This window comes from Eleutherodactylus coqui, chromosome 4 (genome assembly GCF_035609145.1).
Source record: "Eleutherodactylus coqui strain aEleCoq1 chromosome 4, aEleCoq1.hap1, whole genome shotgun sequence".
Classification (NCBI taxonomy): domain Eukaryota; kingdom Metazoa; phylum Chordata; class Amphibia; order Anura; family Eleutherodactylidae; genus Eleutherodactylus; species Eleutherodactylus coqui.
In genome coordinates, this window is record NC_089840.1 from 134,969,784 (window position 1) to 134,987,357 (window position 17,574).

Below are 17,574 nucleotides of genomic sequence, written 5' to 3' on the forward strand. Positions count from 1 at the left end.
ATTCTGAGCTGATCAAATTTAGCTTTACTAAAGCTCATTTTTTTTGTCGCTCCCTAATAGGGCTTCCTATTAAATGACTACTGGAATTCAAATATTTTGTGGTCACTATTTCCCAAGTGTCCCTCAACCTGCACCCCCGTGATTCTGTCCGGTTTGTTAGTTAATAATAAGTCCAGAGTGGCACTCCCTCTAGTTGGCTCCCGCACTAGTTGGGTAAGGTAATTATCTTTAATTGTTCTCAAGTACTTATTGCCCTTGTGAGATTCACCGTTTTCGTTTTCCCATATTAAAGTCCCCCATAAACCTTCAATCCGGTTTGACACCTTTTTCTATTTGGCTTATTAATAAGTTTTCAGTTTCTTCTGTTATTTTTGGTAGCATATAGAAAACCCCTGTCAGGATTTTGTTATTTTTCCCTGTCTGTATTTCTACACACAGAGATTCCACATGTTCATCTCCTACACCTATATCTTCTCATAGCCTTGGCATTAAGTAGGATTTAAAATAGACATACCCCTCTCCCTTTCTGGTTCCCACAGTCTCTTCTGAAGAGATTGTAACCCTGTAAAGTCACCGCCCAATCACACTTATCATCAAGTCATGTTTCTGTTATTCCTACTATATTGTAATTTTCTTCAGATATTCTCACTCCAAGCTCATCCATTTTACTGATCAGATGTCTTTCATTCGTTGCCATACAATGTATACAGTTGTTATTCTTTATATTCATTATGCTACTTATGGCCCTATTAGTTGTTCCATCAGATCTAGTTGAACTAACCCCACCCCCCCGCTCGACCCCTTTTCCCATTACTTGGTCCCAGGTCACTGTCTACATTGTCTTCCCCCCTATTGCTCTTGTTGCCCTCCCCCCCCAGTACCTAAGTTTAAACACTCCTTCAACCTTCTAACCATCTTCCCCCCAAGCACAGCTGCACCCACCCCATTGAGATGCAGCCCATCCCTACTGTAGCCAACAGCAAAGACAGCCCAGTTCTCCAGGAACCCAAACCCCTCCTTCCTACACCAACTGTGGAGCCACTTGTTTACCTCCCTAATCTCCTGCTGCCTTTCTGGTATGGCGCATGCTACAGGTAGTATTTCCAAGAAAACTACCTTGGAGGTCCTCGCCCTAAGCTTTAATCCTAGGTCCTTGAAATTGTTTTTGAGGGTCTTCAATTGACTTCTAACCTTGTAATTTGTGCCAATGTGCAACATGACCGCTGGATCCTCACCAGCCCCTTCCAGTAATCAGTCAACCTGATCCATGATGTGCTGAACTGGAGCTCCAGGGAGACAACACTCCGTTCGACAATCCCAGTCTTCTTTCCAGTCGCCGCAGAATCTACATTGCCAGACTTGTACAGCCTTATGACAGAGCGTTCGCTCACTGCTTCCCAGTTCCGGAGGTACTACCTGATGGAAAACCTACTCCCTGAGGAGCCCTTCATATAGCGCTGCGCTCATGCAGTAGACAAGGACTACACAATATCCATTGCATGTGCAAATCGAACAGCACACAGACAGGTGTCAATGTGCTGTCTGATGAATGTTGTGCTCAAGATTCTTGAGTGCAAAATACAAACGGCCTAGTGAATGCGGCCTTAGAAACGCTAGAAAACGCGACCACATCACTGCAGAGCAATGCCATTATGTGCATCAATGAGCCTTGGCTAACCCTGACACTGTCTCAGGTTTGCAGGTTCTTTTTGGCCCACTTTAGGTAGGTATGGCATACTGCATATGGCTAACACTCCACAAGACCTGCTGTTTTGATGATGGTTTAACCCCGTTATCTAGCCATCACAATATAGTCCTTGTCAAAGTCACTCAGATGCTTACACTTGCTTTTCCTGCTGTTAACATATCCACTTCAAGAACTGATTGATCACTTGCTGCCAAATATATCCAGCCCCTTGACAGTTGCTATTGTTCCAAATTAATCAATGCTAGTTTTGTCTCATGCTGATTGACAGGTCTCTCCCTACTACTGTGCACATGGAGAGACCTACTAATCAGCAACTGAAGGCCACATATCATCAGACTCATCTCTGGCCATGTGCTGTAGAGTTTCATATATAAGTACTCAAATGTGCTACAACAGTTTATACAAGTGACAGGCTGCCATCATCTGTATGTCTGTCACTACACTGTGCTGCTCTGTCTCCCCTTAATGGAAATGAATCATCAGAAAATAACCTATTGTTTATCCCTTTTCTTCCAATTTTTTAATAGTACCATTTTATGTACCATATAAAGTGCTGAAAAATTGTATAAGTGATCCATGATGCTGTAAAATGAAATGTTCGTTTTACACACATATATGTATGTATATATATATATATATATATATATATATATATATATATATATATATATATGATTGATTTACTGCTCTTATAAAATAAACTTAAAAATAAATTTGCTTATTGTCACAACAGTCTGAGGGCTTATTCAGACGTCCGTATATCGGCCGGGTTTTCACGCCTGGCCAATATACGCTGTCCCTCTCTGCAGGGGGAGGAGCTGAGATGGGAGCAGTGCACTGAGCTCCCGCCCCCTCTCCACCCCTCCCATTGTAAACAGTGCACTGCTCCCGTCCTGGGCCCGCCTCCTCCCCCTGCAGAGAGGGACAGCGTTTATCGGCCGGGCGTGAAAACCCAGCCAATATACGGACGTCTGAATAAGTCCTGAGAAACATAATATTTGTATTTTTACATTGATTGGGCTGGGCGAGGGCTTTTTTGTGGGGCAAGCTGTCGTTTTTATTGGTAGTTTAGGGTAAATATGATCTTTAGATCAATTTTTTAATTCAATTTTTTCGAGATGATGGGGTGCTCAGAAAAAACTGGCCTTGCGTATTTTTTTTAATAGCATTCACAAAGCGGGACAAATAACAAGATATTTTAATAGTTTGGACAAGAATGCTAGATGATTTTTGTTATGTTTTATTTGTTTTTTATGTGAAAAATAAGAAAAGGAAAGTTTTATGTACTAGTAATGTTGTTTTTTTTATTTCTTTTAACTTTGTCAAACTTTATGCTTAGGGAACTTGAATTTTCTTGTACAATGTAGTGCAGTATGTTGTAACATTAACCTATTAAGCCCTGCCAATAGCAATGACAACCCTGTTATGACAACCCATCAGCACTCTGCAATTGCGTCTTGAACGGACTGATGAGGTGACGGAGGGGTGCCCCATTGGTAATGGTTTAGATGCCATGGTCAGCATTGACTACAGCATCTACCGTGGTTAAACGGCCATGATCAAAGCTAACTCTGATCACAGCTTTTGCTGGCAGGTGTCAGCTATTTAATACAGCATATACCGGTATCTATTGGTTACGGAGTGGGCTCTGCTCCTGAGCCCACTCCATATCCCCTCCTCTTGATTTTGAAGGGTTTAAATCAAGTTTTTACATTAAACATATACACAGGTGTGTAAAAAATATTGCATAACATGCTCCATTCGGTGTTTGATACTAAAAACAGTCATTAAGCTGCATGAAACCTTTGTGCACTGTTGTAAATAGACAGTTCTATAAAATGTAATACCTTCTTAAAAAAAACATTTACAATAGTTCACAGAAGATCTATGTTGCTTACTTACTGTTTTCAGGAGCAAACACTGAATGGAGTTTGTGCTGCCATTTTTTGCACACTTCTGTGTATATATATTCTATGCCACTATCAATATTTAAAGGGCCACTCCAGCGAAAACACATTTTCCATCCCTGCACCCCTCACCTAGTTGCCTGTACCACTCTGGAGGTCTCCCCTGTATATTGCAGTTGCTTTCATGCAGTGCAGCCTCCTGGCTTATCAAGAACTGTCTTGATGCTGAGATTTCTCCATGCTTTCTCTTTCAGTATTCTGTGCTGTCATTCCCATGCTGCAACAGCACAGCGTCACATGAATAAGCAAAAGACTGACATAAAGTTCTGTATTCACCTAAATAAGCTACAGACCACAAGTGTATAGTCAGTAGAATGAGCTGTTATCTCCTCTATTATAACTGTGTGTCAGGAGCCTCTAATCATCATCAGTAACTGGGATGGGAATGTCTATGCCCCCTCTGAAGAGCATGTGTTGTACATGCCATGTAATATCACAGAGGAGTTAGGCTTCTTTCACACGAGCGGATATCGGCCGTCCATTTTCACGGCTGGCAGATATACGCTACGTTGGGGGCGAAAAAACTTAAACGTTTGTGCATCTGTTCATATGGCCTGGTGAGGCCGGCATAAATGCGCCAACCTCACTAGGCCATCTCCTCTCCCCTTCCCTGTGCAGTCTCACCTCAATTTCTCCCCACTCGTTCTGTGCAATAGGAGGGGGCGGAGCTAAGTGCTGGTTTGCCCCACCTCTTCCCATTGATGGCTATGGACAAGGGGCAGGGAGAGGGCAGGCGCTTAGTGGGCGATGAGCAAGAATTGTTCGCTCTTTGCTCATTTTATGCAAGCATAGAAATTGTTGGCTCGTCCACTTATCATTCAGGTTAAACAGCTATCATTCAGTCGCTTTATTTGCTTCTATAAGGACTAAACGATTCTCATTCGAACGAGCCAACCATGCCTCTGCCTGTCTAAACCGGCTGCATGAGTGCAAATGAGTTAGAGGTGACTCATTCATTAAACTGAGAATCAGCTTGCCTAAAAGGACCCTTAACAACATAATGGCTTAGCAGCTTCAAAGAATCAAAAGAGATCCCTAGAGCCTATGGTATTTTTCAGCAAACCAGGTTGATCAGCAAACACTTGATCACTAGGTTGGGGATAACTAGTCAAAACTGAATTTGCAGATTTTGAATGCAATTTACACTTTCTATATTTTTTTACCTTATTATAGTATACTAATACAATATATTTTCTGAGAAAGCAAATCACAAATGATAACTGTAACTTACAGGGGGTGGACAAAAATATGGAAACACCGCAAAAAATGCATGGAATTTTAAATTATTAGTACCGAGCTGCCCTTTTGTTTAAGAGCTTTTCTGCCAAATTTGTGTTTTCTTCACCTCTTGCCCTGCTCTTGGTGGTTTTGGAAGCCAGCTGGTAACAGAAGCTGAGTGGCTCAAACCACCAACAAATGGAACCTTGTTGCTCTGGCAGATGTTGACTTTTGCCTGGCAGCATCTGTGTCATATCACCTCCACTTAAAATTGGTCTCTACTAGAGATGAGCGAACGTACTCGGATAAGCACTACTCGTCCGAGTAATGTGCTTTATCCGAATACCTCCCCGCTCGTCCTGAAAGATTCGGGACGCGCTGCGGAGCGGGGAGCTGCAGGGGAGAGCGGGGAGGAACGGAGGGGAGATCTTTCTCTCCTTCTCTCCCGCCCGCTCTGCCCCGCTCCCCGCTGCGACTCACCTGTCAGCAGCGGAGCGCCCCGAATCTTTCAGGACGAGCGGCGAGATACTCGGATAAAGCACATTACTCGGACGAGTAGTGCTTATCCGAGTATGTTCGCTCATCTCTAGTCTCTACATGTCTTTTTGAAATATGATTTATAATCCCATGTAACTTCAGGCATGCATTTAGTACAGTGTTTCCATATTTTTGTCCACCACCTGTACAACACTGTAAGAACCCAAAGCTGTATATCATTCTTATGAGTGCAGAGTAATAATGATTTAAGTACGCAGACAATATGTCAGACACAGCAGTTCAATTATTTTTGCTGCTCAGAGCTTTATTATAACAATCACGATTGTACATATTAGTTGGGAAAGGATTTAAAGAGGAGTCTTGCTGCCTTTTTACTATAAAGTCCAAGATTCCTTTCTGATCCAGTGACTGTCAAAAGTCAAGGTGACCCCAAACCTTGCCCATTTCTTGGAATCGGATGGATATGAAAGGTAGGACACAGTCTTGCTTTTTAAATGTAGATTTGCGGTTATTTTTATTGTATGGTTTTTTAGTAGTTCTGCGCGGCCTACACTGAGACTGTCTGTACTCCATTCATAGAAAATTAGCAAAATGACAACCCAGTGTATTGCAGCCCTGATGCTTTAGGAGTCCAAGAAATGTACCAGAAGTTGGAGAGTAGGTAACTGCACAGCAATAGATTGGTAGCATTGTGTAGAATATACATAACTATACACCTTTTTGTACTGTTTTGTGATTTAACATGACGTTAGGCTTCTGTTCTCATTACAAAAATGCAATATGTGTATTAACTGTAAAGTGATATCTGTTTGTTTCTACTAAGCGTGTCCTTCCATGCTTGTAAAATGTTTGCGGAGGTTTTCTGCTTTGTTTTTTTTTTCTTTATATATTTTTTTTATTTCTATTTTACATCTTTTATCATTTTCAGGTGTTACAGCAAGGACTATTTCTTCACTTGTGCAACTACACATCTGTGTGAGTGTTTCACCGGGTTTTTAGGTACATAAATGTTCTTGTGTATTAGTCTGCACTTGTTTCTACAAACATCTCTGTGCCCACATGTCGACTTTTTGTCTTTTTTGCCCATCTGCCTGTGATCGTTAAGGCATTCTCTCACTTTTGGATCCCTTCCAAGGCACTACTCTCCAAAGTCTATCTGGGAAAGTCTCTGAAACAACGTAAGCAAAAGTTCATTAGCACAAAGGAGTAGCTGGCACGTTGAGGCCCGCGAAATGCTCTTCTTTTTTGTTCTGGTTCCACTGGTGTATAACCGGAGGGTAAATCACTCTGCCAGAGAGAGACCAGGGTGATGAAGGGTCTGACCTGCCACCTGGACGATATCGGGCAAGTAGCCCGATGACTACCAACAATGAGCAGAAAGCTAGTGCAGTTAGAGCTTTTTGTCCTCTATGTTTGTAACCTGTGCCAGTCTCCCTAGTCCTGGCACTAGCACAAGCCGTTCGCACTCTGCCCCCAAGAACAGAGACACGTAGGCATACCCTGCATTCCTCTCCTGGAAGTAGTCTTGTGACATTATATGAATTCAGACCAACAGGAAGCCTTGCACGTTCAACACTTGCACCAGGTGTTAGACAACTCCAACGCAGACTGCATCCAAGGGCGTTAAGTGGTGGAACCCAAGATAGCAATAAATGACGCTCACCTACTTCTCCCACGTGAAGTTGGACAGGATCATCTCTAGTTGGGTAGAGTTGGTTGACCATGAGGTGGACACTTTTGTAATCTGCTCCTACCAGATTCTGCGCTACACAGGTATATACCCCAGCATGGGCCGATGACACCACCTGTATTTCCAGTGTCCCTTCCTCTTGTACTTTGTAACCACCCCAGTTTGCAGACACTCCTAGTCTCTCTCCAGAGGGGGTGACCCAATATATTTGTGGCTCTGGCTCCGCAAGTGCTCGGCAGTGTAAGGTTATGCTCTGTCCACTAGATGCCCGAACACGAGGCGAAAAGCTTGGTACGGGAATGAGGGGAAGACACCGGTCACTCATCTCACGAAAAGGGACCAATCTTAACTGTGTGCGCCTTAATTCTGGTGGCTCAGCGCACAGTGTGGATTGAGGTTCCATAAAGCGGACATGTGAGGCTGTGGCATTGACCCAACGAATAACACAATCGCATCTCAGAGGATTTCCATGCATAGCAATTTCCTGCAAGTTTGGCAGTGACTCTACAGTTTCTCTGTGTAAAGAGCTCAGAGCATTGTTATTTAGCATTAGTGTTTCCATGCGTGGCAGTTTCTGGAAGGCCTTGGGATGGATGAAAGAAAGTTTAGGATTGTTTGTGACTTCTAACTTGGTCAGTTCAGGCAGGTTCACTAATGCCAGTTCATCAATGGATACTAGCTCTTCCATGCTGTTTAAACCAAGTTCCTTTAATTGAGCCATGTTTTCAAAGTCTTTTTGCTGGATTCTACTCAGTGGATTCTTGTTTAAATCCAAAAACTTCAAGCTCGGCACCCTTTGTAGAGCTTCTTTTGGTACTCTGATTAATTTGTTATCATACAAAGAAAGACTTTCCAAGTTAAGTAATCCTTCTAACGCAAAGTCTGATACATCCTTCAGTCCCATACCTGCCAGAACAAGACTCCGTAAATTGGAAAGTGCCTTAAAGTTCATGTCAAGAATTGAACTAACCTTATTTCCACCAACCATCAAGACCTCAAGAGATGGCATTTCTTTAAACCATTGGTTGTTCAGCCTTGTCAACAAGTTTGAGTTCAGATGAAGACGAAGTAAACGTTGCAGACCAGAAAATGCTCGGGGAGATATGTCATTCAATTGATTGTGATTTAGGTACAATTCTTCGAGGCTCTCAAGTCCAGTAAAGCTGTTGTCAGGCAAGTTTTCTAACTGATTCTCTTCAAGGTGGAGGCTTACGAGGTTTGGTAGGTGCCTGGCATTAAAGTCTCTTACATGGGAGAAACTGTTCTGAGACAAGTCCAGTTCTGTAAGGTTCTCCAAGTAACCTAGTTCTACTTGCTCCAGACGTGCAATATTGTTGCTCTGCAGGAGAAGCGTATGAGTTCCGGCTGGTAAAGCATTTGGGACAGCTGTGACAAAAAGGTCATTGCAGTCCACAGTATTGGCCTCTCTGTAGGCTGACCTCGGAGTATACCAGGGACGTATCTGACAGAGACACTGTGATGGACACTGCACCTTCCAAGGCACCGCTGGGATGCCTGCTAGAGCGGAGGATGCCCAAAACAGGATTAATTTGACCACTAGAAGTCTCATCCTGCAGCCAAGAGAAGGATAATCAAAATTTATTTTCCACATAGATGAAGAATACGAATTAAAATGTTTTACAGAAAACGAGGCATTAGATGCATCCAGAAGACTTGAGTTTCAGTTAGGACCACCCCATCGACATCATCAGCTGATGGACTCTTCCTCTTGAGAGCAAAAGCATCATTCAGTCCATCCAACATTTGATGGGATCTGTGGAGATAAAGGGATTATTGTTAGAATTGGAGATGCAGAATTCAGATTCGGCATATTTTATGTTTCCCGTTTCATCGATGGCCCTCTTTTCACTTTTATCCGCACTTGCCCCTCTCATTCACACACCTCTTTCCTTCAATGTGTTTCCCCCCATTCCTCCCTCCATCCCTAGTGGGTTTTTTTTCATTTTTTCCTCTCTTCCTCCTCCTCCTCCCCATGCGTCGCCCCCACAGGCTGAGGCTTTTCTTCCATGGCCCTTTCTTTCCTGAGAGCCTTTCGCTTGTCACCATGGTGACGGACCAGAAAGTATTAGATATGTTCAGTTTGGCCAGATACTGCGCTGGCCTCCAAAGGAAAGTGCTGAGAGAAAAAGGAGTTTGTGAGATCTGGGAACGGCTGTGAGACTCGGTTTGATGGTTTTAATTGCTGCTTTAAATGCATTTTATAATGTTGACATGGTAATCTACAAGTATAATCTGAATGCATCAGCTTTATGGCGCTTATTGTCAATGTTCCCTTGATCTTTACTAACTACATCCTCCACATTCCTAATACTAAGGCCGGGCTCCCATAACCGTGTTTGCTGGCATGCAAAGACATGCATACTTGCTGCCTGCTGCCAATCCCCATACACTATCATGGTGTGTATGCGGGCATATTATGTGCCAAGACGGTGCATGTCGCAAATTTTTTGCAAGCGTATTTTGAGCGGCTCGCGGCACAATGAAAGCGTATAGAAGATTGCTACTGCATATTATGCTCTCAAAAACTGCATGGGTAATACGCAGTGAGCATACAGTCGTGTGAGCCCGGCCAGAAGCACGACCCTTGGGCAAAACAGGCATATGATTACCGCATATTATGTGGGCGCGTATATACGATTGGGCGCAAAAACGCGCCGTTTATGCGCTTGTGTGAATGCACCCAAAATCTGATAATTGTGTTTTAATCACTCAGGGCTGTGGGCAGCATGGATGCTGTCGGGATGCTTGCGCATTAATTACAGCAGATATCAATAGGTGATTGCTGCGTTAATGCTGCAGAAAGCAGTGCTGACATCTCACGTTCTGACAGTGTATGGTGTCGGTTATGGGAATATCATATGTATGAAAGAAATTGCACAACCTGGAAATTTGGAGCAAATTTCTTGCATTCCCGCTGCAGTGGCCTAGTTTGTATTGCAAGCTTATTCCCATTGAAAAGAATGGAAGCTTTGCCTGCAATACCTAGCAGGGCCACTAGGGAACTGAGCTGTCTGCTTGCTGCAGATATCAGCACAGTGCACATGCACGCCAATGCGGAGAACAGCTAATCAGTGGGGTTTTCTCTGGCGAATGATCCCAGCCGAGCTACTACTGATGACCTAGCCTGAGGATTACTATTATTATACTTATCACTTTCATTTATGTCTATGCAGAACATATGGAGCTCTGTGTCATGGTAATGGAGCTCCAAACCCTATAAAGATACAGAACATTAAGAAATGAGTCAGAATAAAGTTTTGGACCTATTTAGATGGGGAAAAAAGTAGTATTCGAGGGTTAACGTCTGCTTTAGGTCTGCTTCACACAAGCGATGCACTCTCACGCTGGCCGCATTGCGGCTGAAAAACGCAGGCAAAGAAAAAGCCGCGATCAAGTCCCAATCAAAATTAGGGTTTTTTTGTCCATTCTCACAGGCAGCTGCGGCGTATTAGCAAAAATTTACTCTGCAGCACGGAAACCCCTCAATTGGCAAAAATCCTCAGAATGACTTGTAATGGTTAAATAGAGCCAGCTAACCTATGGGAGCTTCCTGTGTATCTCTGCAAAAGATAGGGCAAGACCTATCTTTTATGGCTGCAGATAAAATCGGTCGCCGTTTTCAGTTTCGGATGTCCTATTATTCCTGGCGCAACATTTTTACGCAGCTAAAAATTGCTTATCTGAATGAATACATTGGAAACCAACGCTTCGGATGGTCATGATTGTTTATCTAGGCTAAATTAGCTGCGTAAAAACACTTGTATAAATAAGGCCCTAGGCCGGCTCCACATGGCGATCGCGATTTGTGAGCGTCAGTGATGTAAATCATTGGTTTCATATTCTGTGTTTTTACTGAGTATTGCAGCAGGCGAAAATGTCATGATTTTTTTCACCCGTGTGGAGCCAGCCTTAGGTTACATTCACACGGGCAAGTGCGACATCTCGCTGACCAACATACGTTTTTCATGCTGAGGCAAGGCGTTTTTCATTTAAAAACACCTTGCATCGCTTCTGTGCAATTGCAAACCTCATGCACATGTTTTACGCGCATCAGAGGATCACAAGCGTCTCCCATTGATTTCAATGGAAAAACATCACATTGCAATCGCATACGATGCAAGTGTAATGCGATGTCTTTTAAGCCAATCACAGCCAGCGCTTCCTAGAGACATATTTCAATTTCCCGCCAGAAGAGAAGCTGAAGACCAGTGTCGGGGACCAGGTGGTCGGGCTGACAGCGCCGCTTAGGTGATGTACTCCTTTCTTTAACATTTTTTTTCTGCAGCTAGAGCTTATTTTCAGGGTAGGGCTTATATTTGAAGCCACCCCCCTCCCCCCAGGAAAATCCTTGCACGTGGTGCTACAAAGTCGCGTGAATTTGTAGCGCCATAAAACTGCGGTATCACCGCGAGAAAACACAGTAATAATGCTGCGATTTTGTCATGTCGATATTGAATCGCCTGTGTGGATGCGGCCTGAAGCTCATGGTGTCCGATGGGTTCTTTCACATGAGATGTTTTGTAGCCTGAAAGAACCCGTTGGAAACCATGAGCTTCACACACGTGTTCTGTTGCCATGATTTTGCAGCCCGTGTGAAAGAGGCTTAATGCCATAAAGTAGATCTTTTACCTGAGTGGAGCCCCCTCTGCCACTATGCTCTATAGCAGCTCTTATAACTATAGCTACACCCATGCTACTATATTATATGCACCTGCACAGACACACCATCACATCAGACACAAAATGCATAATGTGTGATCAACAGTAGAAAGGGATGAGCAAGGGGATTCTCTTAGGGTGCCTTCACACTTGCAATCGCGATATCGCTGCATTTTTAATGCGACTGTCAATAGGACTTTCTAATGTTAAAAACACATCACAAACTTGCGATTTTTGTGTGATGCGTTTTTAATAGAGATGAGCGAACGTACTCGGTAAAGCACTACTCGTCCGAGTAATGTGCTTTATCCGAGTACCTCCCCACTCGTCCTGAAAGATTCGGGGAGCGCCGCGGAGCGGGGAGCTGCAGGGGAGAGCGGGGAGGAATGGAGGGGAGATCTCTCTCTCCTTCTCTCCCGCCCGCTCTCCCCTGCTCCCCGCCGCAACTCACCTGTCAGCAGCGGCGCTCCCCGAATCTTTCAGGACGAGCGGGTAGGTACTCGGATAAAGCACATTACTCGGACGAGTAGTGCTTTACCGAGTACGTTCGCTCATCTCTAGTTTTTAACATTAGAAAGTCCTATTGATATTCGTGTAAAAAAAAAAAAAGAGCAGCGATATCGTGATCGCAAGTGTGAAGGCACCCTTATGTAGACAGGAAATACCAGGCGTATGGGGAGAAGTAATGAGTTGTGTATGATTGAGGAGGCCAGCAAAATACAGCAGCCGATTCGGAAAATGTGGATTGGTAATTGCAATAATGTGTATTAAACCATTTCTGTTTATGTTGCAAATGTCCAAAAATAATGCACTAATAAATGATTGGAAAATAACGGCATTGTGAATTTCCTAAAAACGGCAAAAATAATATAAGTACCATTAGCCTAGTATATTGTGTTTCCTAGCCTTTCCACTTGTATTGTCTTGTAGGAGAGAGCAAGAGGGATCTGCATGAAAGGCCACCTCCTTCTCCAGGCGGAAGCGGAGAGGTAATTTATAACCCCTGCAGTGTCAGCATCAGCACTTAATGCCCAGCAATGAGGGGAAGGAGCATCACAGGGAAAATATGCCAAACTCAAGAGTCGCTAAGGAGGAAAAAAGCTTGAAAAAGGCTGCTAGAAAATGAATGAACATTGCAGAAAGAAAAATAGCTTCTCGGGCAGAAGGAAGGGGGAGTAACGCATGCAGAAGGATCCTGGCAAAGTACAGCATGAAAGGACTAGCCGGACTCACCCACCGCACAGTATGGATGTACTAGGACGCTGCGTGACAGCTAGTCCGGGGTACAGACCAGTCACAAATCACTATGTAAATATTTAGCTATTACTAGATTCCACGATCCCACTAGTGGATTTCATTGTAATGTAAAGGGCTGTTCTCATCTCAACATTTCTGCATCTCCACAGGCAGAGGCGTAATTTAAAGATTCGGGGCCCCAATGCAAAACCTGTAACAGGCCCCCCAACTATAATGCTTTATGCATACTACTAGGCTCCCTATATGGAGAAGAAAGGCCTTATGGGCCCCCTAAGGCTCCTGGGCCCGGGTGCAACCACATCCCCTGCATCCCCTATAGTTACACCCCTTTCCACAGGGTATGCCAAAGAAGTCAGATAGGTGTGGGTCCCACTGCTGGGACCAGCACCTATCTCATGTTGTGGCCACAACCACCACTGGAATGGCTGTATGTGGTTATTAAGGGTCAGGAACTATGGAAACAGCTGAACACGCTGCACTACACGGTTTCCGTAACTCTCATAGATGTGATTGGAAGTTAGGGCGACTTCACATGAGCATATTTGAACACGCAAAATGTAGTCACACAATACGCAGACAACAGAACCCATTGATTTCAATGGGTTTATTCTTTAAAAAAATAGTACCACCTCTATTTTTGTGCGCGTTGGCGTACCAAAAGTCCTCAAGGAACTCTATAGGAGTTGCGCAAATGCGCGCTCAAACTCGCAATTCCGTGGAAAAAAAGCATCTGGACCTCATAAGGCTAAATATCATTTTAAAACATGGTAGAGGTGTATTACACGCACCTATGAACAGGCCCTGCATGTGCAAGAAAGTACAGTACAATGCACAGATACGTGCAGATCAATCTCGTTCATAGCGCACGTACGCTGCGCTGAAGCGCGCACATTTGTGCATATGCCCATGTGAAGCCATAATCATGGGGACAGCATAGTGCAGCCAGCTACTTGTTCCCACAATTTAAGACCTTGTTATGCCGCTCTGTTCCCATAATTCCCATCTACTTCTATGGGAGTTACAGAAACGGCGTAGTCCAGCTGCCCTCAGCTGCTTCCATCCTCTCCGATCACCCGGCCACCTCACAAGCAGCTGTGTTCCCATCACAGCCATGTCTGCCCGACAGGGTAGCATCCCTTTAAAGAAGACCTGTCATCTGTCCTGATATGTCTGTTTTACTATATATATTTTTATTTCTCATGCCAATTCTGGGACATCATTATGTTGCTTCATCCCTCCAAGACACATGTGAATACACCGACAGTTGGGTGTTAGCATTTTCCTAATGGAGTGTGTCAGGGCACAGTCTGATACTGTAGGGACACATACTATTGACAAAGGACAACACCCAGTTGCCAGTTTTTTTTTCATGCAATTGCAGGAGGAATAATAGAGGAACAAATAATGCTGAACTACAATAGTGGATACAAACCGCTAACAAGAGTAATGCTGTTTCTGGAAACAAAATTCCCATTTTATTACTCCTCAAACCCCTTTGACAGGTATTTTGTTGCGATCTGTCGTTGCTACTTGACTGAAACACTAATTGCCCCCAACCTCTATGCATCTAGTGGGACGGCTGCTGATCACTGCATCTAGACTACGGATAAATGGAGACATGGCGGAGCATATCCACTCTTCTCTCCATCCCCTTCTATGGGGGCTACAGAAGCCACTGAGCAAGCATTACAGAGTCAAGCACATGCACAGCCATCACTCCATTCACTTTTGCCTGGAGGTATTTGCTGCCAGCTGTCTCACCGGTGTCTATTAGCCTTTTATTCTGTGGATATTCCAGAACTATCTGACATACCACTTTAAGCTCTGACTAGAGATGAGCGAACGTACTCGGATAAGCACTACTCGTCCGAGTAATGTGCTTTATCCGAGTACCTCCCCGCTCGTCCTGAAAGATTCGGGACGCGCTGCGGAGCGGGGAGCTGCAGGGGAGAGCGGGGAGGAACTGAGGGGAGATCTTTCTCTCCTTCTCTCCCGCCCGCTCTCCCCTGCTCCCCGCTGCGACTCACCTGTCAGCAGCGGAGCGCCCCGAATCTTTCAGGACGAGCGGCGAGATACTCGGATAAAGCAAATTACTCGGACGAGTAGTGCTTATCCGAGTACGTTCGCTCATCTCTAGCTCTGACTTATACGGATCCATATTACAGCAGATATACAAGTCAATGAGGTGAGCATGTACCGCCAATTTCTTATAAAGAAGCGCTATGTCTTTGCATTTAGATGTAACGATTATCGCAGATTTCCGCTCATTAGAACAAATATTGCGCAATAATCGTCCCGTGTAAATGGCCCTTTACACTGTAGAGGCTCACAGCCACTGGGACAGAGGCCCAGGAGCCACCCAGTAAGCCTTGCCCCTCCAGTCAGAGATGTGACTGGGAAGGGGGATGAGGAGAGCAGAGACCATCTGAGTGCTAGGTGAGGGTGGCACTTGTCAGCACCATGCATGAAGACGCTCAAGGCATGAAGTAGAGGTCCCTCTCCCCTGCTAGTGCAGTGGCAGGTGGAGAAAGGGTTTAACAGAGGCACTGTGAAAAGGCTAATATGCCAGGGGGCCGACTCTTTTCGTAGCAAGGCTGTGGAAAGCTTCAGACGGCATGATTCGCCAGCGATTTACCCCCGGCGGAATCACGTCCATGGACAGGGGGCCTTAAAGGGGTTGTCTCGTGAAATCAAGTGGGGTTATACACTTCTGTATGGCCATATTAATGCACTTTGTAATATACATCGTGCATTAATTATGGGCCATACAGAGGTTATTCACTTACCTGCTCCGTTGCTAGCGTCCCCGTCGCCATGGATCCGTCTAAATTCGCTGTCTTCTGGCGTTTTGTGTGGAAGAACCCATAGGAAAGCATGGGCTCCACATACATGCGATTTGTAGCACTGTCGCATCACTACAAAATCTCATGTGGAAGCGACCTTAAATTGATACCTTATAGCATGCAAAATATATATCCATGTTACCTTTACTCTATAGGTCAGTGATCGCGAACATTTTAGAGACCGAGTGCCCAAACTGCAAACCAAAACCCACTTATTTATTGTAAAGTGCCAACATTTCAGGGGGCGGGGCTTATCACGACGTGTGTTTTTTTTGTTTTGTTTTTTTTTTTACCTCCGTTGTTCTTAAAAGGACAAGGCTGTTTCAAAATAGACTGGGTGCAGAATTTGACTTCTTTTGGATGCAGAAATGCTGTGGAATTTGCCACGGAAATTTCCACTGAGGACATTCTGCAGCATTTCCACCTCGTGTAAACATATCCCAGCAGTGATATTGACCCCCCAGAGTGGCCCCAGCAGTAAGGGTGACCCCCCCAGAGCGGCTTTAGTGGTTATAGTGACCCCGCACAGCGGCTCCAGCGGTAATAGTGACACCACACAGCGGTTCCAGCGGTAATAGTGACACCGCACCGTGGCCCCAGTCGTAATAGGGACATCCCACAGTGGCCCGCCCCGTAGTAATAGTGACACCACACAGTGGTCTCAGTGGTAATAGTGACATCCCACATCAGCCCAGTAGTAATAGTGACATCCCACAGCAGCCCCCAGAAGTAATAGTGACATCCCACAGGGGCCCCAGCGGTAATAGTGACACCCCACAGTGGTCCCCAGTAGTAATAGTGACACTTCACAGCATCCCCAGTAGTAATAGTGACATCCCACAGTAGCCACTAGTAATATTGACATCCCACAGTGGCCCCCAGTAGTAATAGCGACATCCCCCAGTGGCCCCTGTAGTAATAGCCCACCCACCCCCCTCTGAGATCCAAATACCCCCCCCCACCTCATCTGCTTGGCGCTGTTGCTGCCACTGATCCCAGGAGCACACTGTGATGTGCTTCCAGACACCTTCTCCCCTCCCCTGCTCTCGCGGAACCAAGTAGAAGACGTCAGAGGAGGGGGGAGGAGGATCCCGGCTGCACACTGACATCACAGTGTGCGCCGGGATCAGGACTGCTGAGTGAATACCAGCAGGGGAGCTGCGGCACCCCTGCCAGTATTTACTAATGTGGTGAGCGGCCGACGGCGGCGAGTGCCAGCTGGGAAGGCTCTGAGTGCCGCCTCTGGCACGCGTGCCATAGGTTCGCCACTACTGCTATAGGTCAAGATAATTAAAGTTTATCAAATATTTATAGTGTTTTAATGTTTTGCTACATGTGATCAATAATAGCACATAGAGTAGAAAAAAAATGTTTTTAGGTCACCGTGCTCCAACAACCAAAACATTTATATTTTTCTGTTGATATGGCCATATGTGATCTTAGCTTCGTAAGGCAATCCAAAGTAAAAGCAGTGGTCAGCAGAAAAGTGGAAAAAACTCCACACTTCAGCAGTTCAGCTAAAATACCATATGCATGCTATATAAAGGGTTTAGACCACAACCCAAAAGTAATCCACAAAGTCAAAAGTATGGCAGCAATTGAAGATGCAGCAAATAGAAAAATACAAGACTTTATTTCTCCAGAAAAAGTCAAAAGCAGCAGCAATGTTTCCACTTGTAAAATTAGGTATTTCTGAAGCTTTGCAAGGCAAGT

The 17,574-nt window shown here is 44.8% G+C and overlaps 1 protein-coding gene across 3 annotated transcripts in view; it reads right to left on the bottom strand.

Moving 5' to 3' along the window:
• Positions 1-5,692: 5,692 nt before the first annotated feature.
• LRRN2 (leucine rich repeat neuronal 2) overlaps positions 5,693-17,574 on the bottom strand; it is a 58,408-nt gene continuing 46,526 nt past the window's right edge. For all 3 annotated transcript variants that reach the window (XM_066600150.1, XM_066600149.1, XM_066600151.1), the window contains exon 2: positions 5,693-8,855. In XM_066600150.1, the coding sequence (XP_066456247.1) occupies positions 6,585-8,693 (2,109 nt within the window). In that variant the 5' untranslated portion in view covers positions 8,694-8,855 and the 3' untranslated portion in view covers positions 5,693-6,584. The remainder of the gene's footprint in view (positions 8,856-17,574) is intronic.